The sequence below is a fragment of the Rhynchophorus ferrugineus genome, unplaced genomic scaffold (assembly GCF_030347505.1).
Source record: "Rhynchophorus ferrugineus isolate W39M unplaced genomic scaffold, kcgeb_rfMv2 rfM9, whole genome shotgun sequence".
Classification (NCBI taxonomy): domain Eukaryota; kingdom Metazoa; phylum Arthropoda; class Insecta; order Coleoptera; family Curculionidae; genus Rhynchophorus; species Rhynchophorus ferrugineus.
This window is the reverse complement of record NW_027472588.1, coordinates 16519614-16546739: the sequence shown is the minus strand read 5'-3', so window position 1 is coordinate 16546739 and position 27126 is coordinate 16519614. Positions and strand designations below refer to the sequence as shown.

Sequence of the window (27126 nt, the reverse complement as noted above, 5' to 3'; positions counted from 1 at the left end):
TCGAAAACTTTGTGGTACTTATGGCAACTATGCTCAATCGATTTCGATATGTTTCGACGTTTTAACAGTGCAAAGTATGACACCAAAAGCAAAAATAGTTCTAGACAAATGCAAGAATGTTCATGTAAAATGCAAGAAAAAATATGCAGAATTGATGGAAGTAACATAAGAAATAATCTTCAATGGCTTGAAGAACGTGATAGTGATACAAAAGCTTGTATATTTTGTACCGTATAAATTGAAGCTAAGAGATATTGGTCATGTATGGTATATGTATGGTCATGTTTGAAAAGCTACTTGAAAGACAAAACCGTAAAGATTTTTGCATCGTGTTATTGCGGGTAATGAAAGGTGGATCCATTAGGATAATACAAAGCAAAAGAGTCATGTGGGCCACCTGAACATGCCTCAGCATCAACGGCAAAGAAAAATATATCCATGGTTCTAAGATAGTGCTCTGTATTTCCTGGGATCAGCTTGGTATTTTAGGTTAATGATGTGGCTCGGTGAATGGAGGTAAAACGAAATAAAACAGTGGTGTTTACATTATGTGACCGTTATTTATTTGCTATATAAAAATGTGTGAAAAATACAAATGATAAAACGGATGGCAGCGGAGTTACCTGTTGACGAGGCTTGGGCAGTCGATGGTGATACGTCTAAACCAAACTAGGGTTGAGCACTGAATGACCGCAATACCCTTCAATAACATCCCAGATAAACGTCTCGGGGTTGCCGCCAGCTATTCGTTGTCGGGTTCTAGTTGGCGCTGCTGGCACCCCGCCCGTGTTTAACATCTGGGATTATATTTCTGGGTATTTTGTAGACCGTTATTCCACGATGTAAAATTCGACATGCCTTAAGGTCGCTACAGTGTGGTGTACTATGATCTACTAAAATTTAGGTAAACCATCAGTGGGGAACGCTATCGACTGAAATTGATGTATTTGGGCCGAGAAATACCCGTAAAACTACCAATATACGAGCTAAGACAAAACAAAGTTATTCTTCAAAATGGCAATATTTGACCACATGTTTCAAAACCGTCGAAAACATATTTGGAAATATTAAAATAGGAAGTACTATACTACCCGCCTATTCTCCAGATCTTTCTGTTTCTTATTGCTTCTTGTTTCAATGACGAGAGACACTTTCACTTCTTATGAAGATACCAAAAAAGTGGATAGCCTCAAAAGATACATCGTTCTTTCGAACGGAGGAGCTTGTTGGCTAAAAAATCGAGAAATACATTCAGATAAGACTATGAAAAAGTTTTAAAAGATCCGTATGTTACTTGATAACTATGGACGAGACCTAAGCCTGTCACAATGGTCATGAAAAAATATATCACTCAAATAAGTTAATCATATCATGTAATAATTAAAGTCATCTTATTCTATAATCTTACTGTCAGCGAAAAATTCACATACATTCGACATGCTATTGTAATCTGTCAAAACTATTGTAATCTGTATCTCTGAATTCGTTAAAATTAATTACTTCATTCCTAACAGGATCTTGGAGCATTACAAAACGCTCAAGCCTACAGATATCAGATTGTAATGGTGTACAAGTTTCAGGCTCATATAGAAGAATTAGCAAGGCATTTGAAAGAGATGGATCTTAGAAGGAATTGAAAATCCATCTTATTCGCCGAGTTTAGTTCTCTATTCCTTTTGGCTCTTTTTGCACATCAAAAACGATTTTTGTCATATAAAGACATAGAAGCTACAGTAAAACGTGACAGGTAATTTGCTGGCTTTCTAGAAAAACACTCCAGTAATGAGATCCAAATTTGGTAGGTTATTGACATAACAAACTCTATACAAGAGTTTGAAGAAAATAATAATATTAATTTTGGAAGCATAATACTTGAAAAACGATTTTCTTTAAACAAGGAAGTAGAAACTGTAGTAAAATATGAAAGGATTATTAATAAAAGCATATTGAATTTGCAGAAAATTGTATTAACGAACGATATCCTTTTTAGAATAATAAAACGTGTATGACAACGTAACGTAAAATGTTCAAGGGTAACAAAATTTTTTTGAACAAACCATCTCTTTATAGTTCCCCAAAGCCTTTATATTCTGTTCTAGACCTAGAAATTTTAGGTGTGATATTGAGTAAAATAAAAAGAAGTAACAAAAAAATGTATTATCCATTTTTTAGAATTGACAATAGTAATAAAACAAAATTAGAAATTCAAAGAGAATTGCGGTATAAAAAAGGCGTGAGTTTCCGACTCGTATATTTCTGCATAGTTTAACTCTTGCAGTATTCTAAAACAAACAATTGTTGGTTAAAACAGAGGTCCTCCTGGCATATTGAATTCTTAATATAACGACCTTTTTTAAATAATTAAAAATATCCAATTTCAAATTTCAGGTGGAATTTCAGATATCGTCCCTATTAGATTAAAAAATTATTTTCGAGAATAAACATTCAAAAACTGCAACAAAATTTGGAGCAGCGTAACTGAGATAATGGTACGAAATACTCACAATTGGTTAATAATTAATCCCTCATCCATATATTGCACCTTGTTCTACTTCAGTATTAACGTTATCTTAAGTTATTTACGCTCAATGAGCTTTTCCGATTTCTTTAGAAGCATCAGAATCTTGCAAATCGGCACAGTCATTTAGTAGCTTAATAATATTTAACAATTTGAATTGACACGATTCGTGTCAAGAATTAATTCAGAATTAGAAAAGAATTAGACCAGAATTAATGATTCATTCTGGTGTTGAGCTACTGAATATGCATGGGATAGATAAAATAATCTGTACACTGAATAACACCTAGCAATATAGTGCATCTCGTTACGTGTTCGCAATACTGCTTCCTCGTAAATAATGTGACTTCTGCGACTGCTAAATCAAGGGATCAATGAAATATATTATAGCATACCTAAAACATGGTAAAACAACATCCACAAAGAGGAATAGTGTCCAAAACGCAAAGTTAACTGATAAAAAGTATTATTTCAGACAGCATCAAACTACAGCCGTAAAAATAACAACATAACTCAACACTCACTTGACTAATACTGTTTCGACAAAACAGTACGGCAGAAGCTACACAAAGCCAACGTTCATGGCTGTGAATGGTAAAGCCTTTACAACGAAAACCACCATTAAAATTGATGATGAGAACAATACGGTAAGGTCGATGAATCACCGTTTACATAATTTTGAACAAATGATTGAGTTATACATGGAGAACCCCAAAAGAAATCTACTGTTGGGACTGCTTCCTACATTCAACCACCGGACAAGTTCCATTATGATTTGAGCGGCAATATCGTGACATAATTTGCCGAATTACTACAAATGCATCCTCAATAGTGAACTTCTTAGTATTGCTAGGATATTGCTGCCAAAAGCTGCTATATTCCTAGATGAGCGCATTATGCCCATACCCACAGTCATATCATCAAACATCATTCGTAATGAGCCCAATCGATAGACGTTAACATAACTGAACCGTTATGGTTCAAACACTCGAAGAAATGTATATATTCTACGAAGAATTTCAGATGCCTTAAAAGTAAATGGGAGCTCAACACCTTATTAATAAATAAATATTGTTCATATTATTGTCAGATTATGTGTTCAGATTATTTCGTCCATACCCTGTATATGGAGTAAATAAAATATGTATAGGGTATGAAATATTTTCCTGAGGAGAGGATGAAGAGCTTCTCAGGTCATTGAGCAAAGTCTAGCGCTTATTCCTCTGACTGGCCGAGACTTATTTGTTTCACCATAAAGGTCATTGCATCTCATAAACATCACGAATTTTGAAAAATCTTTTTGCTATTATGTTCTTAAAGACCTAAATTTTCAAAAATATCGAGTTGAAAATACGTCTTAAACACAGCATTTAAGCACTACCATATCTCTAAAATATTTAATTTTTTTATTATTATTTAATTATTACGTTGTAACTAGTCATTTCCGTCTAACCTACAATTTGTCTTTATGGTAACTTATGTAGGTATATAACTAGGAGGACCTATCGGTCCTATCTCAATCTCTGGTTAAATAATATTTATACATATCACTGCAGTATTTTTTATTATATGCATCTCACTACACAATACTACACAAGATCAGATGGTTTGATTCTTTTGAGATTGTGTCCTGTTCTGGTGGTATCCAAAAGCTGCAATATTTCAATATTCTTATGGAGTCTTTCCTCATGCCTCCTTGCAATTTTCTTTATTTCTTGATTGACTGTGATATTTGAAGGTCTCGATGTAGGTAATCAATCCTATAGTACTTGGATGTGCCCACAATACCTCTCAGGACTTTGTTCTGAAAAATTTGTTTATGTTGTTATGTTATGTTACTCTTTGCAGAACATCCCCATAATTGAACTCCGTATGTCCATATAGGTTTCAGTATTTGCTTATATAATAACAATTTATTATGTACCGATAATTGTGATTTTCTTCCAATTAGCCAGTACATTTTCCTATATTACAATTACAGTTCTTTTATTTTCTTCTTTATATGTTCCTTCCAGCAAAGTATATTTAATATATCGTTAACAAAATATTTTTATAATCGTCTTGATAATTCTTAAATAAAGTGGCGTAATTACATAGTGAACTTCAGATATAAATAAAAACAAGTTATTTATAAAACGTATTTAATAAAACGTTGTCATGATCTGTTTCGAATAATGTAGAGATTAAATAAATCAAAACTGCTGTTGACTGTAGGAAACAATACTGACAGTTTCACTCTTATTTTTGCCATCAAATTCACAACTGTGTCTTTTCCCGAAGTGGCTTGGCATTGTAGTTGATGTTTCTCATTCTCCCAGGTCTGCCCATGATTTTGATGGTGATGAAGATTACAAATTCTGGAAAATCCTTTTGCCATCATACTCGTAGAGGTCTAAATTTTCGAAAATACCAATTTAAGACCCCTTATATACTCTCCAACACAACATTTAAGCACTGCACGATATTTAACTTTTGTCATTCTTAAAATTCCACTGCCATATCTACTTTATTGCTTTGCAAACCAAAAAGAATTTGGCAAATTGAATTGATAGAAATGAAAACTGGCAACTAAACATAACATACACGTGGAAACGTATAATTGAAATATTATATTATATATATTATTATATTGAATAATTATATCCGAAATACCAACCCAATATAACATCTTTATTGCGACTTCTGATTACATATTTCGTATATGAAAGAAATGTCTCCAGATATTAAAGAAAATGTTATGAGTACATTCGACTCCCTTGGTTCATAAAAATGAATTAACGAACACGTATCCAACAAACAACGGCAAACGGTAACAATAAAAAAACACGATTTTATAGGTGGAGCGTGATGGCATTCGAACGAACCATCGCCGTCCCAAAATTATCTTTGACCCCCGGCCAACCTGAAGGACAACTTCACATACAGATTACGCAATACGAGGAGACCCTTCAAGGTCATCTCCAGAACATCCTCCAATCAGACGAGACCTCAGTTATAATTAACTCGGCAAAGGTAAGTTGTATTATCGTTGTCTATCGTTTAATTAATATCTACATGTACATATATAGATGTAGGTAACTGTTAAAGCTAATTATAACATATGAACGTTTAACGAAACAATATCAAAACCATATTTAGTCATTATTAATTTATCGTCAAAATAATTTTTTTTAATTTTTAAAAGTTATTGTAAAAACCATTATAAGATTTATAGTATTTAATATATCGTTAATAAAATATTTTTATAATCTCTTTGATAAATCTTAAATGTTCTTTCATGCGAATTGTATTAAAGTGACGTAATTAAGATGTTTTAATATTTTCATATCATATAATGCTTGAGACAATCGATGAAAAAAGTCATCCGAAGTATTTATTCAAACACTGTCGTGCTGTCTTTCGATCAATGCAGAGTTTCGATCAGTCAATCAAATTTTTTGTTGATTGAAGGAATGAGTATTGACTATTTCATCGGACTTCAGAGGGTATCTTATTTTTGCCATCCAATTTACAAGTCTATCTATTCCCGAAGTGATATTATAGTTGATGTTGCTCGTTCGCCCAGGTCTGTCCATGATTTTGATAGTGTTGATGATTCGGAACTTTAACATATATCAGTTTTTTGTCACCACGCATGAACCAATATTTGTCCATATCGAGAAAACAGTAATTTGAATACAATGTTCCAACAAAGTATTCCAATGAAAATAATGTTACATTATTAAACGAAATATTTGGCATATCCAACAAGACGAAATAAAAATATAAAAGAAACAAACTGTGATACATGCTGAAATAAACATTGGAAGAATATTTCCAAAATTAGGCTCAAGATTTCAAGATCATTAGAAGAAAATATAATGTTGAACAAACAGCTTGAAGTTCACGATTAACAACACCTGGAAGAGGAAATTAACTACTAGTAGCAATTTTTTAAATATTATTTAATTATTACATTGTTACTAGTCGTTTCCATCTAACCTACAATTTGTTTTTATGATAATTTAACTCTAGGTATATAACTAGGAGGATCCATCTCAGTCTCTGCTGAAATAATATTTATATATGTCACTGCTGTATTTTCTATTATATGCACCTCACTACATAACACTACACAAGATCAGATTGTTTGATACTTTTGGGTTTGTGTCCTGTTCTGGTGGTATTCAAAAGCTGCAATACTTATTCTGCATTCAATATTCTCATGAGAATGGAGTCTTTCCTCATGCCCCCTTGCAATTCTCTCAATTTCTTGACCGACTGTGAGTATATCAAGGTCTCGATGTAGGAAATTAATCCTATAGTATTTGGATGCGCCCACAATACCTCTCAGGACTTTGTTCTGAAATTTTGTATTTTATTTATATCACTTATAAATATTGTTATTATGTTATAATGTTACTCTTTGCAGAACATCCCCATAATTGAACTCCGTATGTCCATATAGGTTTCAGTATTTGCTGATATCATAGCAATTTATTATGTACTGATAATTATGATTTTCTTCCAATCAGCCAGTATATTTTCCTATATTTCAATTCCAGTTCTTTTCTTTTCTTCCAGCAAAGTTTTGCATCAAGATTCATTCCGAGATATTTAGCGTTGTTGGTATATGGAATAATAGTATTATTTAATGTTATTGGTGCTTGTACGGTCTGTTTATAGGTGAACTGCACATGTACAGATTTACTTTCATTAATTCTTATTTTCCAAGCTTGTGTCCAATTATTTATATTGTCACTTGCCTGTTGTAATTTTCGTAAGGCTTCTTCACTATTGTCTTCGACAGCTATAACCGCAGTATCATCAGCAAATGTATCGGTCTGTTACATAAAAGCTACACTAACAACAAGAGAATAATCCAAATATGAAATAAATTGCTCGGTCGAAATGCGAGATATAATAAAAGAACGAAGAAAAGTTGGAAGAGTATGGCACAGAGTCTTTTATTATTAGAGCTTTAGGCATTAGGCACAATTATTAGAGTGCTGCCTATTAAAAATGATCGAAATGAATGGATTCGACGCAAAGATGAAAATGCTGAATTATTCGCACAATACTTATTTAATATATTTCAAGTGAATGATATACAATCTATTATATCAGTTTATCGAAATAACTTTAACGGAAGTTACCACGGAATTTACAACAACCTCAATCCTAAAAAAATCTCATGGGATTGATCTCCTGCCACAAATAATTATGCTTAAGAATCCTGACAAATCTGTGGAACAATTCGGATCATGCAGTCCCATCTCGCTGTTAGCTACGTTATCCAAATTATTTGGGAGACTCCTATTAAAACATATTAAACCACTTATAAAAATACTAAAAATTTTCCTTGGAACACAATATGATAGTATGTGGATTAAAAGCACTAAGGGAGAGGATTTAACAAGAAAGTCCTCTGGATTGGTTCAGATAGACCGTATCTTGCTTATAAAATCAGAAAGGTTATTAATTTCACTCGGATTGGTACCTGTTGTTTCTTGGAGAGGTTTACTAAGGTATGTTGCAAGATAGGCCCACATTGTCTCCATTCGGTTCCAATAGAGAAAGTAAAAGTAAAAGGAATATTATATAATGCAATATTGATATTTTACTATCTCTACTTTGTTTTACTATGAAGTCCTATATATCAAATCAATGTATTTAGGAAATATCTATCTTCCTCAAAAGTACAACAGTCACGAACAATTAATAATTAAGTCAAATGCACATGTCTAACAGGTCAATTGAAAAGTTCCCGGCCTGACACATAGATGGCGCTACTAGAATTAAATCCAACCCCCTACCTAAGCTACTACTAGCCCTAACCCTCCAAAGATGCGTGTATAAATTTGCACAGCTATATATCACATTAGTTTGTGAATTATAGCATTTTGAGTGAAGTAACATTTGTTATTGTGAAAAAAATTGATAAAAACAAATTTCGCGTGTTGACAAAATATTGCTTTTTGAAGGGAAAAAATACAGTTGAAGCAAAAACTTGACTTGATGTCGAGTTTCCGGACACTGCCCCAAGAAAATCAACCATCAAGGATTGGTATGCTAAGTTTAGACGTGATGAAATGAGCACCGAAGACGGTGGACGCAAAAAGAGGTTATTACCGACGAAAACATTAAAAAATTCACAAAAAGATTTTGAATGATAGTAATTTGAAATTGAATGAAATAGCAGACACTCTAAAGATATCAACTGAACGTGTACATCATATCATTCACGAATATTTCGGTATGAGAAAGCTCTGTGCAAACTGGATGCCGCGCGAGCTCACTTTTGACCAAAAACAACGACGAGTTGATGTTTCGGAGCAGTGTTTGAAGATGATCAAGCGTAATAAATCCAAGTTTTTGCATCGATATGTGACAATGAATGAAATGGCTCAATTATTTCACTACAAAGTCCAATCGACAGTCATGTGGTAGAACTGCACACGATGAACCCGCTCCAAGTGGAAAAGTCAACATTCGGCTGGCAAGGTTAAGGCGTCTGTATTTTGGGATGCGCATGGAATAACTTTCATTGACTACCTTGAAAAAGGAAGGCTCCTCGACAGTGACTATTACAAAGCGTTATTGGACCGTTTGAAGGACAAAATTGCCGATAACCGGCAGTATTTGAAGAAAAAGAAAGTGTTCCTTCATCAAGGCAATGCACCGTGTCAACAATCCATGAATTGGGCTTCGAATTTCTTCTTTACCCTCCGTATTCTTCGGATCTGGCCCCCAGCAACTATTTACTGTTCTCGGAACTCAAAAGAATGCTCACTGAGAAGAAATTTTCGTCGAATGAAGAGGTGATCACCGAAACTGAGGCCTATTTTGAAGCACAAATCGTACTACAAAAATGGTATCGAAAAGTTGGAGGGTCGTATAATCAGTATATCACCCTTGAAGGGAATTATGTTGAATTAAAAATAACTAATTTCGCCAAAAAATATGTGTTTCACTATGGTATTTAGGGGACTTTTCAATTGACCTGTTACATTAATTATACTTCTGATTATATTATTTGCTTCCGAAAAATATCTACTTTGAAATAATTTGAGTTGGAGTTCAACATGGGTTCTCTACCAAACATTATAAGCTTCGTGAACTTCATTATAAGTAAGTTTCAATTCCTATTTCAATAAAAAAAAACGGTAGTTGTAACAGAGATCTTTTACAAAATCGTTTTAAGTAACTCAAAATAATTCCTGGACCAGTAATAATTAAACTAGGCTAGAAACAAAAGTCAATCATAAATAAAACTGAATCTGCCTCTTTTTATAATCTCTCCATAATTGATTACCTCCAGATTATAAACGACTTCATACTGTGTTTGCAATACAATGATGCTTCTTGTGTATATCGAAGATTGTAGTCAATCTATTTTTTACATAAGCGCCTAAGCATTTTGTTTATTTACTAAGTCAGTTTAAAAAATCTGTGACTATTTAAATTTCCCGCATAGTAACTATGAATGCATCAATAGGCCCTCAACTATGTGTTAATAAATTACTGTAATAAGCTTCGACATTTAGTTTGGATTTAATATTTGCTATTCACAGCAGACAAACACTCGAGTTAAACGAAAATTACGTTGAGAAATATACTTTCTGTATTTTTGTCTTACATCATTCAGAAATCACTAATTCATCAAATTTCCCTCATATTTCATTTCAGTATTGAGAATAAACATAAAACGCTGTATTAAAAATATATCTGCCTTAAAAGAAAACTAATTAATAATGAACTGGGATTATTATTATATATCGGCTTGGAACTTTTCAGATAATTTTGTAAATCTCTAATATATTTGTGACAATTTCCTTAATAATCTAGATAATAAATAAGGAAACTTACCAAAACTGGATAATGTTTGCGATATATAAAAGGACCGTCCCCTACCCTCCCTTTGAAAATGATATAAGAAAGAAAAAAAAAGAACTTTTATATGCGGTGATGAATGGCAATTTTTTACATGCCTGTTGAATAACTTTTCTCCTGTTCCTTTTTTTATTGCGAATCTCTCGATCGAATACAAAAGAATCTTGATTTATTCCGTTCAAAAACAGGACAGGGTTTCTAACAAAAGCTCCTGTAAATCGTCTGTAATCTCCGGCAGCCCTGTAATTTTTTCTTGTGGTATTAGCGATTATTCTAACAAGAAAATTGTCAAACTTAAAAACTTTATATCGGGAAACTTTTTGTCTGTTTAAAATAAAACAACTACCTAAATATTAAGCGCCTTAATATATTCTAATTGGCGAGATATATTTGCAAAAATGCGATGTATCAGTGTCAATAATTGTTAAACAATCAGAAAACCTAACCTAACATACCCAACTTCTTGTGTAAGTTTAACAATTTTGACATTTCTCTATCGAAAATAGCAGTTTTCAGTTTAGTCTCATTGTGATATTCGGTGTTGATTTTGTTGTTAAATTTGAATAAATCTGGTGCCGAAGCCCATGAGGTGCTTTTGAAAACCGGTGCTGACGCGATTTCATCGTATCTCAATTGTCTGTTTTAGTTTGAACGACTTAAAAGTGGTGATTTTGATGTTAATTATAAAAAATTTATGAAGGACCAAGAGAGTTCTAGGATAATTAATTGCAAGACTCAATGGGCGAGAACCCAGCTCAAACTCTCAAATTACTTTCAGATACTTTAGCAGTTGATGAATCAACTGTTTCCATAAATGTACATGCGATTAAATAGATCAAAAAGGAGTTAAAATGACTGCCACACGAGTTGACTGAATATTACATTTTCAACGGCTTTAGTATCGTAGTTGCGTTTCTTACCAGACAAAAAATAAAAATTTTCTGTAGCGTATTGTGACTTGCGATGAAAAGTGAATCTACTAGGACAATTCTAAGCATAAAGAGTCAAGGGTTAATCCAGGAGAGCCATCCATATCGATATCATAGAGAACTATTCATTGCCATAAATTCTTACTATTTACTATTCTACTATATATTTGTATTACGAGTTGCTGAAACCTAATGAAAGTATAACAGATAGCTACTATATCAAATACAAAGAAATGTAATGTCGTATTGTTGCTAAAATCTATAAATAAAAGAGACATGTAGCAAGAGTTGACATGGATAACACTGTGCATCTTGAATGGAAAGTTCTGCCACACACGTCATATTCACCAGACATCTGCCATGCTCCTTTTGTTTACCACTTCTTCTACTGGGACAATTTTAAAATGCTAAAAAAGGGTCAATTATTGAATAGCTACAAAACCAACATCGTTCTTTCAACATGTTACCACCATTTTAAAAGAAATTTGGCAAAAAATTCTCAAAAAAGATATAAAATATTTTGATTAATTTATATTAAACAAATTTTTCCCAATTTCCCAAAAACTTTTAAAGTGAAAAATGATTGGAATACATGGAAATACCTAATAAATAAACAATATTAAAGATTTGTACACATACTTTCATGTTCTTCAAACATTCAATCACCAAATCTGATGCTTGTTTTCAATCTGTAATGTAAATACCTTATGGTTATAAAAGCCTTTTAAACCGAATATGTTATATAATCAATTTATTTCCAAAACTCGCTTTACTTCCTGTATTATAGAAAACAACAATTTTAAGCTGGATTTTAAACTACTTATTTATTAAACACATTTGTTTCATATAAGTCGTTAAAACGCAGCTTTATACATACATAGACTTGACTAATGGAGCTATTCAATATTACAATTAATTTAAAAACTTATTTCAACTAGTGGTTATAAAATCCTTAAAAATTTAATGTGCATTCTTATATATATCCCAGATAGACTGCTCTGTTTAGTTTTATTCTTATGTTCCGTTAATTGTTGAATTCGGGTAGCCGCACAAAGCACGCTGCAATGCTGTACCATGAGGAGTTAATCATAAGTATGACACATTTATATATTGCATCCCAAAGTGTATCCGGAACTTAAATTTACAGATATGTATATCGTAAATTGTTAGCAAAATAGCCATATCGTAAGCAACAAAACAGATAGACTTATAATGCGATCTCCCATGTATAAAGTTCTAATGTGGTTTTGTTCGCCCGAGCCACCAGAGGGTGCGCAAATCAGTTTTATTTACTACAGGGGGAAATTAAAAAATAGGATTACAAATATTATTTACATTTCAGTGGAAAATTAAAAAATATATTTTATAAAATATTTTATTTATATACTAGTTAACATTTGTATGAAATATTTTAAAAATGCACCAAACAAAAGTACTTTGTGTGTTTGATACACACAAAGTGAATGATTATGTGTAATATTAGTTCTGTTATGATGTGGGAAGTACAGACTCGTCTATTTCGAAAGCATCTGCCAGAAAAATGTGTTACAATTTTCAATCTTCAAACCTCTAAATTTACTTCCTTTGAGAATAATATATTTCTATTTACTTCTAATTCTTTTTTAATATAACCGTATTTTCCTTTTCGATAGACCGAGGAAAATGATCCGTGAATATTTACATATTACATATTTCAACATACTTATCGATGTACATTTTAATGAAAGATTTACTATTAAAATTACAATTCATAATTGCATCTTGGTTAGGCAACGATATTCCACATATTGGGTCCATAATCATCTGGTCGGTCTGAAATGCAAAGATTAAACCTTTCTGTTCATGTAGTTCATGTAGGAAATAATAAGAAGTTTCCTGAAGTTCATTATTTACTTTTAAAAATCCTTTCTGTGCTAAACCAGAAAGTAATTGATTTTATTTGAACCTTGACGTCTTGGAAAATAACACACATATAATGATTTTACATTTAAATAAATAATATTTACGTTAAATGCTACAAAAATACTGACATAAAAACCACTTTCCTTACAATTATATGCAAAAATAGAATAAAATTAAAATAACCTGTCACTTAGAGGTCACAAACAAAAAAAGGAACCTGTAATTCGAACGCGCAAAACACGTGTGTGCCCATTTAAGTTCCCATTCTATATTTCTATGTTTTGTAACATAAGTAAATGATTTGACAGTTGAAATTTTAGGGTTAGCAAAAATAAAATACTATTCAAGAAAAAATATGTTTTCATTATTACACAATATTTCGAAAATAATAAAGAGATGATAAGGAAAGATACGGTAACATCTTCTTCAAGTGTTATATTGCAGACTGTTACTGAAAATCTTAGAACATCAATTCCTAATTGAATCGTGGACACTAATGGCACATGTCCAGACACCATAGAAAAATTGTTGGAGTGGATTCGATGAATCAATTATTGGAGCCTAATTTAAAACAGAATGATCATAAGTGTACATACATGTATTGCTTACAATAGAGTCTATTTTCACTTTCGCATTGATTAATTCTCACGTGAAGTAATGCCTACTGCCTACCTCCTGGAAATATCATTAATATAGACGATATGTGGTTTGCAATGAAATAATTCGGCATTTGCAGTCGTGTAATCTCTCATTTCAGTGATTTTTTTTTTGGTCGGAGTAGTTTATACGATTTAACACCAATTAGTTTCTTCTTAACTTATATTTTAGCAAGAGATTCAACACTAAAATGGTTAAAACACTAAAATAAAACAATAAAATTCACACTTCATGGACTAAAAAATCAACGCGAATGATTCTTTAAAAGACCAATTTATTTTTATTAAAGCATAAAATTTGTTGTAATTTAAAGTTAGATATATATCTAGAACCCATCAATTCTTAGTCAGTATAGTATAGTAATAGTGTTTATGTGTTAATGCACTGCTATATTTTCTGTTGAATATATTTCACTGCACTACAAATTCAAATGGTTTAATCAAAGAAATCCTCTAAGACTATTTTTGCTCGACTATTTGACGTAACTATGCATTTTTGAAGGTATTGGTGAAGATTATTACACCAATTAATTATTACAGTATCTATCACAAATGTGCAATCTACGGTACCACTTATGACTTCGTTCAGGAAATGTTGCATTTTATTTATAATACTTTTCGCCTATCGATTCGAAGGATCCCTATAATTAAATACCATACTAATTCCATTCCAATACTTGTATAAGAACAACTTATTATATAAGGATAATTTCTTCCAATTTGTAAATATACATAATACATCAAGAATTATAAATTTAACTGATTTTTAAGTATACCTAACAAATGGCTTTAGAGGTAATTTTAGCAACAAGAACACGTAGTGTTTTAAAATTTAATGAGAGTGTACAGGTAATATATCTACATAAATGTCAGCAGAATGTGCGTATGTCTCGCTAACATACTGTTCATACATTATACATATTACTTTGGACAAGCTAAAAATAAAAATGTAAATTATATCTGAGTACGAATATCATACAATAAAAACATAATGAAAACGAACCTAAAGTTAATACCAAACTAAATGGTCACGAAAATAGAAATGTAACTATTGTGCAAAATAGAAAATAATATATGGTAACAAGGATATGTACTATCAGATGTCTCCCTGACAAGTTACTGCTTACAGTTCTGGTAATGGAAAAACAAACGAGTGCTTGAAATAAAAATCCGGTATCCCTGTTTAAGCGAGGCAACTTTTGCATAGAAACAGAAGTTGACAGATAGTGCACTACATTCAGTTATTTATCACGGCGTTTTCCGTAGCCCGTCCATTAGATGAGTTCTCGGTAAATATTATATGTAGTTCTCGACAGTTTTTAAATTAATTTTCTCTGTATTCCATGTAACCAATAGCCCGTTCAATAAAACAGTGAAGTCACGTCATCTAAATTTATGACGTCAAACCGTTGCAATGCTTCCACATCCATATTGAGTTTTAGTTAATTCTGATAAATAACAAAATTTTAACCCGAATAAAATAATAAAACAAAAATAATTCTATCAAATATAATTTATTTTAACATTATGGTACATTTATGCATATAATAGTTCTATTACTTTTGAAATGAATTCTTTTTGAACACCACATATGACTCCTATGACCGCTTTTTTAGTGTACTGTTATGCCTGCAGCCCTAATCCACTTAATAAACAATTTTATATCCAACTAATATATTTGACTTTCATTAGGGAGCATATTTATATTTTAGGTACATTTAGTTCTTGTTTTCTTCGTTACACTGTTTGCTAGCTAAGTCATTTTGATATCACTGTGTTTCTCCTATTACTATGTGTGTACATATTTCATAATAAAACTTTCGATAACACTGCAGTTAGTATTTCATCTTCCCTCATATATTTTAACATAAATGGTCATGTATTTTCTGAACAGTTACATACATATCTATGTGCACAGTTATCATACAGTTACCCTATATTAGTTACATAGTTACTTTTAGTTGTTTTCATTCTCATTACCCTCGCCAGGTAAATGTCAGCATCAAATTATAATCTAATATCCAGAAAGTTTCATTCAATCAATGTTATTCAGTTAAGTCACTATTCGAGGCAATAGCTAAGCTATTAATTTCGAATCTATCTAACACTTATACAATCTATGTTCATATCGAGTTCATCTAAGCCAAAGGGGTTATTCTAGACAATATTCTTACCATATATCAAGACAGTTCTTACTTGTATATAATTCTCAACCCGCATGTTTATTGTAATAATTATTCGCCACACTCCTTATCAGTTCAATTGGATTAAATATACAGAGATAGAGAGGAAGATAGAATAATCTGTGGTCATATTGTCACTTTGAATAGACTATATATAAAATGTATGGTGTATTTTATTATAACGTATTGTTTAGTAAGTTCTGTGTTCGATATGAGATTGCGCTGTTAGGTTCGTTGCTGTATTTTTTTATTGTCAGTTCATTATTTATTTGTCAGTTCATGAACTTTTTCGGCACTATATTGTGAAAAAAATTCAGCAAATCGTATTTACTTTAAACAAAATAAAACGTACGTTCCAATGCTATTTTATTATCTGTTTCTGATCATTACTTCGCTTTCAAAAAGTATTTATATAGAACAATTTTTACCATATATATTAATCAAAATATACTCCACAATTTTCTACATTTTTCTAGCAATATCGCGATATCGTGTTGAAAAAACAATGTTGGTTTGGCAGCGATCCGTTTACATACTTCTATATTTCGAAACCGTGTGCCAGCCAAGCCATAATGCTTCGATCTAAACAAGTGGTAATTAGAAAGCGACGTCAGCCATGTCTGGTGAGTGCATCAGAACTTCTCATTCAAACTGCAACAGTATATCCTTCACTAATCTTGCATTGGTTGGCCGAGTATTATCTTGGAATAAGATGACTTTGCTTCTGTCACTTCCTATTGCAGGCTCTTACTCGCGGAAGAGTAGGTCATTCAATTCCTTCAGTTGACGTCAGTAAGCATCTACAATAAGAGTTTCATTCAGTTTCACCAGCTCGTAATACACTACATTTTGCAGATTCCAACATATTCACATCAAGACTTTATGGATATTAAAATTCAGCCTCGGTGTCGATGTGGATGTCATAATAGATTGTCGTAATAGATCCAATTTCCATCGTTAGTCACAATACGCCACAGATAACTTCTCTTTTTATTTTGAAAGCAATCAAACCACCCTGATGAAGCGTTTCTTATCGCCTGTAAACGTCTCGATAAAGTTAATTCATTAACTGATAAACTATCTCAAATTTATATCGACGGTTGGGGTATTCAAGTCAAACAAGAAAAGTAATGAATGTCGATAATGTTGTCCCAAATTTTGATAAACGAAATATAGTTTCAACAATTATAATTACTATATGTGATATTTGGATCTAGCATCATAATTCTAAATCTACGTGGTGTTTCTATTTCGAATGACTTGATCTACTGAAATCAGTTAAAAGATGTCTAACCAAAGTTATTTTGTACATATATCATCTAAATTTGTGACGTAAAAGAACATCGAAATGTCGTCATATCTACTTTGAGTTTTAGCTCACTTTGGCTTTAATATACTAATGCATATATTATCGAAGAACATAAAACTACAATTAAGTACACAGTTATAATAGTTCGTAGGTTAGGGTTGTGTTTGTTTATATTCTTTCTATTCTTTAACTCTTTTCCATACCACCTAAGAGTTAGAGTTCTAAATTAGAGTTCATAATTATATCATCTGGAGGCATAATCCACCTAATTGGCAATTGTATATCCGAGTAATATATTTTACATTCATTAGAGAGCCTGTTTACCTTTTACGCCTAGTTCTTGTGTCCTTCGTATAGTGTTTCCTTGTAAAAACATTTTGATATCACTCTATTTCTCCTTCATTTATTCTGTTAATACCTGTGTAGATATTTCTTGATAAAAATAAATTTAATCACTGCATTCTCCTTAATTCATTTGCCATATCTGCAAAACAGTTACTATTCTTTCTCTTCTGACACATTTTAACTAAATTCTCATGTGTATTCTGGACTATTACACACATATCCGTGCACATAAATCTTTTACTCTCGACAATAACATTTCGTACAGTTGTCATATATTAATTATATACTCACCTTTATTTGTTTCCAGCATGAAGTACAATGTAACCGAAATGATTTATTAATAAATGTTATGACTAATAAAACCTAATCAATTGTTATTCCAACGTTTACCTTTTCCATCAAGTTTTGTTGTCATAATGCCATTTTTATTATAATCTTGCCATCAGTGACCATTGGATATATTGTTCCCATTCTGAAATATCCATATCTCATCTAAATGCATAAATTGAAATCTTCCTTCATTTCCTTTGAAATAATTGTATTAAATTATATTTATATTATCTCGTTGCTGTTTAAAATAACCGATTAGAGACGCAATATGTTCTATCTGGCTTCGGAATTTCCAATTAGAGTAATAATAACCAGCGATTTGAAATTTATCAAAACAAGCAAAGCATTTAAATAAGATTTGTCGATTAATAACCTCTTATCACTATAGTTTTGAGGAATTTTGTATATGTTTGACAACTGGACGACCTTGACAGGCTATTTCGGTTCCACATTCGAACTTACCAGACAGCATCTGGAAGACGCATGAGTTTGAAGATGAGCCAAAAATTATGTAAGTGGTAAAAGAATAAATCAAATAAAATAGTTATAATTAGTAATAATAGTAAATAGCGAATTAATATACCAAATGTTTTACTTTTAAACTTATTTACTAGACGCAGCTTTTTCTATCTTTTTATCTTAAACGTCTAGATCCCAACTCATAAAATAATTACATTTAGGTAACTTTCAGCAGTATTTATCGGGATGCTAGTCTTCTAGAGTAATATATTCAAACCGGCCTTCTATTTTTATTATTTTTAGTGTAACGATTTGTCTTTACTTTCAATATAGTCTTCATCATCTGCAAACACTTTTTCTCTCCACCCATACTTCTTTCCCTGAACTATTTCTTCAAGATATTTAAACAGCCATTTATCACTCGGGGCTAGATCTGGGCTGTGCAGTGGATGATACGCATTATATTCAATATGACTATTGCATTTATAGGCCAATGTATTATTTTGAAAATAATGAGAGTTCTTTTACTAAGTCCACTGACAGTTTTAATGCCAATACCAGATTAACTATACAATTTTTAAACATTTTTTTGAAGATTAGAGTTACTAGGTGAGGTTTCAGAAGGTTGGGTGATGACGTCATATACGCCTAGGCTCTTATTGAGGGGCATTAGGTAGAGCATGTAAAAATTAAAATAGAATAGAAAGCACATAACGTAAGAATCAATTGAAAATCGCAGTTTCTACAAATTGATTTACAACTTTAATTAAATAGCTAAAATATTTTCTTTATTAAATCTCTTGGAACGTCAAGAATCTGCCCGTGGGCAATAAGTATTATTGTTTGATTTCCGTTATATAATATAACCATCCTAACATGTAAAAGATCACTTCGGTAAGTGATCTGCTGTACAACTTATCAACAACAACAATCTAAATTTTATTCTAGATACTATCCTAACTTATTCTAATGACTATTCTAACTTATTCTAGAAATTATTAAATTTGACTCACATGTGTCTGGTCCGTGTTCATTACGGAAGCCAAATTGATGGTCTGGAATAATATTTCTCTCCTCTGCGATTAATTTTAATCTCTTAATGTATAGTTTTTCGAAAAGTTTTGAGACGACAGGTAACAGGCTTCTAGGACGATAAGAAAAGACGTCTTCTGATTTTTTCCTATCTTTAAGAATCATGATTTGAGCCACTTTCCAAGTACTAGGAAAATAATTAAGTCTTAGCGTGGCATTAAATATGAATGTTATTGATTTGATGCACTTTCCTGAGAGCTCTTTCAAGATTCTTCCAGTAATTAGGTCAAAACCAGGAGCTAAGAAAGTCAATTATGTTATTTTATTGTGTTGCGGGTATTTCAGATGGGTACGGATTAAATACCGTTTTTAGGTGTTTAGAGAAAACTTCCGCTTTATTTTTATCATTCCTAGCCTAAGTATTGTTGTCAATGTTAATGGGTGGATTATGTTGTTGAGCTTTTTAAATCTTTTTTGTTACTTTCCACAGAGAATATTCCGTTGCATCAGTTGGCTTTAAGTTTTCTAAATACTTTTGAATTCTTTGATTTTGTTCCTTATTTATTAGCTCTTTCAGCTCTCTTGCGGCCTTGTTGAATTTTCTCCTTGTTGAAAACTTATTATTTATTATGTTTAAATATATATCTATTAAAAACTTTTAATGTCTCTTGAAAATTTTATTAACAAATTTAAATTTATCGTATCAACTATATAAAAAAGCATTCGCTTAAAGTTAATTAAAGTATAATAGCTGATATTCACCGGCAGCAAAGGTTCGTCTGTGTAGAAAATTAATTTAGCTGCTAATATAAAACAATAATCCCTGGTTTTATACAAAACAATAACCTTTTGTTATTTCTGAAAATTAAAATTTATTAAGGGAAGCGCGCTGGTGTATCTTTCGCATTACTATATGGACCCATAAAAGCAATTTAATTGGAGAATTGAAAAAAAGAAATTTACTTTAAAATACGATCGTTTAATTTATAAGCAGCCAGTATTTAAATATAATATTTATTCATATTCATTCAGAGTTCCATTGTTTTAAAATTAATTAGAAATTTGAATAATGTATTGCAACTTACAATCCAATAAGAATAATAATATTAGAAATTCAAGTAGTCTTCCCATTTAATTTATAAGTACATTATTGTGTTTAAATGTGTTTTTAAATTCCATTTTATTTAAATTTAATTTAAAATTATATTTTGTCGTTTACGCTGTCTCTGATTTATCTCAGACCGTTCACTACTAACTTTCCTTTGTTAATTTACTATTATATCTATTAAACATAGCTGCAAAACGTAAGAAGTTAATTTTCTAGAGCCTATACCTGACCTATTACATTTTACCAAAATGGTAAATAAAATGGGAACAATATTCAGAGCATTCTCTGTCTTATTATGTTTGCAGATATTACAGTTTGATGTTAGACATACCAAAATCAGATAACTAAATAAAATATAAATAACTACAAAGACATCGAAAATTGCAATTAATTAATCATTATTTTCTTGTTTTATAAAATTATTTCTCATCAAGCGGTAGTGTGTTATAGAACAATCATTATATCTAATCCTTATAATGTTTAACCTTTCTTGACTCATTATTTATCAACATCGGCTTATTTTGAACAAGTCATTTCCTGTAATGAAAAAATTCGTTCTAACATTCCTAAAGCACACTATCAATCTTCAGTCAAGCTAAGTATCTTCTTTTAAATTTATTCTTACAAATTTGCAAATAAATAATAATCATTGGTAACTTGGCTTCTGAATCAGAGAAAGTATCATGCAATCTGTTCCATCTTATTAAATTCTGTCTCTCCTACTTAGATTTTTGCATTGCCTGTGATTCATTTCTAAGACATTTAATTCGACGCCAACCAGTTAATATATCAGATTCAAAGGAAACCTACCCATATAAAGACATTCAGGCTCCGTCGCACAACCGCCCATCCTAAACAGAAGTTGATAAGAAACCTTTTCCATTCCGTACCAATTTTCTCGTTTCTTCAAGTAACAACACTCTGTGGACTGCAGACGCAAACTGTTGTCTAAAACATTCGCTAGTTATATCCACAAATTACTCGCAAGTTAATAGTTCAGATAGAAACGACCTCATAAATATTAATTAATAACTGATAAATAATCACTCTCCGAATGTGGCTACCAAGATGAATTCAACCACTGATAGTTGAGATGAAACTCAATGCACTAAAGCTGCTTAATAATAGTTGAAGAAAATATATGAAAATATCTGAATGTATGAAATCTAAAATTATATTGAAAGAAATAATATTGATATTTATTTCCAAGTTTTTTTCGCCTTTTTAGTCAGTTATAAATCCATTAAGCTGTAGGTGAAGATTCCTATGCGAGATCCATATAACCCAGATATTACTCAAAGCATGTAAGGAATAAATAATCACAAGTTTGCGAATATGACTCTTAAAGTGAGCTTATAAACTGTTTATATAATTTTGTCATAGAAATAGTACAATTCTTAAGAGTTCCGTATCTGCAAAACAGTTACTACTCTTAATTTTAATCAAATGCTCATGTATATTCTGAACAATTACACACATATCTGTGCACATAAATTTTTTACACTTTACAATAACATTTTCTATACTTATCATATATTAGCTATATACTCAACTTTATTTGTTTCCACTCTCATCACTCTAATATTTGTTCACAATTCTGTTATTTGTCAGTGTCTTCTTCAATGTGTCTGATCAAGTTCATCGAATCCGAAGGTGTTATTTACCATTCTTTTTTTCAACATAAAGTACAATATATCCGCAATGAATTAGTAATAAATGTTATGACTAATAAAACCTAACCTGTTACATCAATTGAATAGCATATTAATTAATTCATTCCTATTCAATTATCCATTCAAGAGTTGTTCTTAACCAACATAAAATTCAATCAAACAATTTTCACGACTACTATAAAATGTGTTTTAATCAAAATTATTTCAAATATTATCTGATAATATAAATATTCTTGCCTTTTATCATATTACAAAACATACAAGCTTAAAATACTCATTCTAACAGATAAAATATTATTGATGAGATATCATGCAAATAATTTTTTCGTCTGATTAGTCGGATAGTTTAAGAATTCTTCAACAGCTTTATTCATTTTTATGTGGAAATACAGTTATAAGGACATTAAGCTGCAGGTGAAGAATCCTGTGCGAGATCCACATAACCCAGATATTACTCAAAGCATATAAGGAAATAATGATCACAAGTTTGCCAATATGACTCTTGACTAATAAAATGTTTATATAATTTTGTCGTAGAAATAACACAATCCTTGCCAGTTCTTTTCTTACTTTAAACTAAATCAGTGCATGAAAACTGTGTAATAATAATTTATTAATTAAATTATTTTAATTTTTAATTTTTATTTGCTTTGAAAGTAATTAATAAATACAAAAACATTTCTTATTGACTTTCATATTTTCAACTTCCTTATTTTACCTATAGCAAATTTCATGATTTTCTAGTATATAAGTTGAGGCAAAAACTTAAACAAATAAGAATATTCTTTGTTCTCTTTATACGAACGCAGTGCCCATTGGAGCAAAGCTTATTAGGTAAAATATAACTAAGTCATTTCTTTGAGACCTTTAAAATTTCCACTGTTTACATCACTGTAATTAATATATTAAAGCTATTTTGATGTTTAATAATACATGTTTGAATAACAGTTGACTATTATTGAATAACTCCCAATAATTATTATAAATTAATCAATTTGTGCAATATTTCCCACTTGTATCAGCACACAACAAAATATCAAAAGTTGTGTTGTGACGCAACAATATTTGATTATTTGATTGCTAACCTTCCTTTCTTTCTCTATTGTCTAACTATTTTAATATGCTTTTTTACGAATTTAAATATGTACTTTTTTACACATATAAAAGTAGAAATATTTAACATTTTTTTATAACAAATTTAAGACTCTAATTTCTCTAATGTATAAGTTCATATAGCACAAACTCACAATCATGAGGACGCAACCTTATTCAAGCAGACTATCTATTCACTACATTATGAAATAATCAGTCATATCAATATACAGCCGCTATTTATACATATTCAAGCCAATCGATCTCGTGTCACACTCAGCAGGCTTCACAAACCTTATTTGCATCTTAATCTAACCTTTATCCAATCTTCCTAACTTATTTAACAATTCTTCACCATTAGTACATATATTATTAGTATTTTCTTTAAATTAAATATATATTCAGTCCTACAGTAAGTAGTGTAATTGAACTACTATATTTGAAATCCTTTAAAATTAAAATATCAAGTACATTCTATGGATTCTGCAAAATTGAGGACTTTTCAACCAATTTACTGTCTAAATGATTTATATAAGCAATATCTCCTGAAGCTTCCGCCGTACTGTTTTGGTGAAACAGTATTACCGAATAGAGTCTGAATAATAATATTCGTAGGTCTCTACTAGTTAACTTAGCGTTTCGCCCAGTATTGTTCTCCGCCGATGATGCTTTACTTTAAACAAGGTATGACGCTGATAAAAAATAACTTCACTTGAAGGTTATATCGTTCATATATGTTCAAACTTAAAATATGACCTTTTAATTCAAATAATTTAACATTCCTTGATTGGTAGCGTTTTCTTTTCTTGAACCTAAAACTGTTATTTGTACATCTAGTATATAACTAGTTCGATAATATATAAAGTTCGACAATATTTCACCACGAGATGATCCACATTCCATTATAAAGTTTCATAAATATAAACCGCAGTGTACGATAAAAAAAATCGCTGCGACTGCGATAAAAAAAAAAGTTGAAAACTTGGGAAAATATATCAAAAAAAAACTTCAATCTTCGACCTAAAGTAAACCATTAATTTGAAAAAGTTTATGCAAGGAGTTTGTCTTTTATATACGAGAATTGATATTAAACCAATAATATATCGACGTCAGTAATCGAAATATATCAGAACCAGCGAAATATCTCGGCATACATATCGATGGTAATCAGACTCAAAATCAAAGAACTGTATTAGTTAGTCTGAAAATACTCACAATGTGATCAAAGATATCGGTCATCATTTAATCATAAAGCCTATCTGGACTTACGGGGTTTAAATATGGGGTTGCAGTCAAACATCAAACCAGCTAGTAATGCAACACTGCCAAAATAAAATTCTTTGGTTGATTAGCAATGTTTATCACTACGTAACCAACCAAGATATAAACAAAGCTACGAACTTATCCAAGATTTCGTTTTAAAACATTACACAAATAGATTACAAAGTCAGAGCAACTTGGAAACAATGCAGCTATTGGACAACATACTGCAAATCAGAGGATTGAAGTGAACCGAACTAAACATGAACTTGTATACAGTATAAATCTAGATTACATAGTTTAATTCAATTTTAATACGTAGTGATGTATTTATCCCATACTTGTCTTACTTGTGTACTGGTGCAAATACGACAGTTCAATAGTAAATGAAATTTATAAATTAATATTGTACTAAATATATCTAGTGTAAAACATAATGACAAGTCAATTGAAAAGTCCCCGACCTACCATAGTAAAATATTCAAGTGTGATACACTGATTATAGCGATCCAACTTTTCGATACCATTTTTATAGTACGATTTGTCCTTTGCTTCAAAATAGGCCTCAGTTTCGTCGATCACCCCTTCATTCGAAGAAAATTTCTTCCCAGCATACATTCTTTTGAGATCTGAGAACAGGAAATAGTCGCTGGGGGCCAGATTTGGAGAATACGGTGGATGAGCACTTTCTTTTTCTTCAAATGCGGCCTTTTTTTGGCGATTTTGTCCTTTCCTTTTCGCTATTGATGGTCCTTCCTTTTCCAAGTTAGTTAATGAAAATTATTCCATGCGCATCCCAAAATACAAACACCATAACCTTGCCAGAGGACTGTTGCATTTTTCCACGCTTTGGAGCAGGTTCATCCTGTCTATCAGTCCATTCGGATGACTGTCGATTGGACTTCGAAGTGAGATGATGTAGCCATGTTTCATCCATTGTCACATATCGACGCAAATACTTGGATTTATTACGCTTGATCATCTTCAAACACTGCTCCGAATCATCAAATCGTCGTTGTTTTTGCTCAAAAGTGAGCTCACGCAGCACCCACTTTGCACAGATCTTTCTCATACCCAAATATTCGTGAATGATATGACGTACACGTTCAGATGATATCTTTATAGAGTGTCCGCTATTTCACTCAGTTTCAATTTTGTGGATTTTTTTATGTTTTCATCGGTAACAACCTCTTTTGGGCATTCACTGCGTTCACTTCCTTCAGTGCTCATTTCACCACGCCTAAACTTATCATACGAATCCTTGATGGTTGATTTTCCTGGGGCAGTGTCCGGAAACTCGGCATCAAGCCAAGTTTTTGCTTCAACTGCGAAATTCTATTTTGTCCATTTTTTTCACAATAAAAGTTGGTTCACTCACAATGCTATAATTCACAAACTAATGATCCGACAGCTCTCAAATTTATACACGCATCTTTCTAGTAGCGCCGTATATGTGTCAGGTCGGGGACTTTTCAATTGACCTGTTAGAAAATAACTTTTTTTTTAAATTTAATTAATATATTGTTACTAGTCGTTTCCGTCTAACCTACAATTTGTCTTTATGCTAACTTAAATCTAGATATATAACTAGGAGGATCCATCAGCCCTAACTCAGTCTCTCGTGAAATAATGTTTATACATGTCACTGCTGAATTTATTAACATATGCACCTCACTACACAATACTACACAAGATCAGATGGTTTGGTTCTTTTGAGTATGTGTCCTGTTCTGGTGGTATCCAGAAGCTGCAATATTTTAATATTCTCATGAGAATGGAGTCTTTCCTCATGCCCCCTTGCAATTCTCTTGATTTCTTGGCTGACTCTGGGTATCTGAAGGTCTCGATGTAGGTAATCAGTTCTATAGTATTTGGGTGCACTCACAATATCTCTCAGGACTTTGTTCTGAAAAATTTGTATTTTATTAATGTTACTCTTTGCAGAACATCCCCATAATTCAACTCCGTATGCCCATATAGGGTTCAATATTTCCTTATATAATAGCAATTTATTATGTACTGATAATTGTGATTTTCTTCCAATTAGCCAGTACATTTTCCTATATTTCAATTCCAGTTCTTCTCTTTTCTTCTTTATATGTTCCTTCCAGCGAAGTTTTGGATCGAGATTCATTCCGAGATATTTACCGTTGTTGCTATATGGAATGATAGTATTATTTAATGTTATTGGTGCTTTTACGGTCTGTTTGTAGGTAAACTGCACATGTACAGATTTACTTTCATTAATTCTTATTTTCCTTATTTAGCTTGTGTCCAATTATTTATATTGTCACTTGCCTGTTGTAATTTTCGTGAGGCTGCTTCACTATTGTCCCCGACAGCTATAATCGCAGTATCATCAGCAAATGTAGCCATCGTGATATTTTCCATTTGCGGTATATCACAAGTGTAAAGTAGATAAAGCATTAGTTACAGTACACTTCCTTGTGGTACACCT

The 27126-nt window shown here is 31.6% G+C and overlaps 1 protein-coding gene across 3 annotated transcripts in view; it reads left to right on the top strand.

The window, feature by feature from the left end:
- The window catches only part of LOC143202105 (diacylglycerol kinase eta), a 436917-nt gene that overhangs the window by 308096 nt on the left and 101695 nt on the right, over positions 1-27126 (top strand). For all 3 annotated transcript variants that reach the window (XM_076413382.1, XM_076413384.1, XM_076413383.1), the window contains one exon: positions 5356-5530. In XM_076413382.1, coding sequence (XP_076269497.1) covers positions 5356-5530 — 175 coding nt within the window. The remainder of the gene's footprint in view (positions 1-5355; positions 5531-27126) is intronic.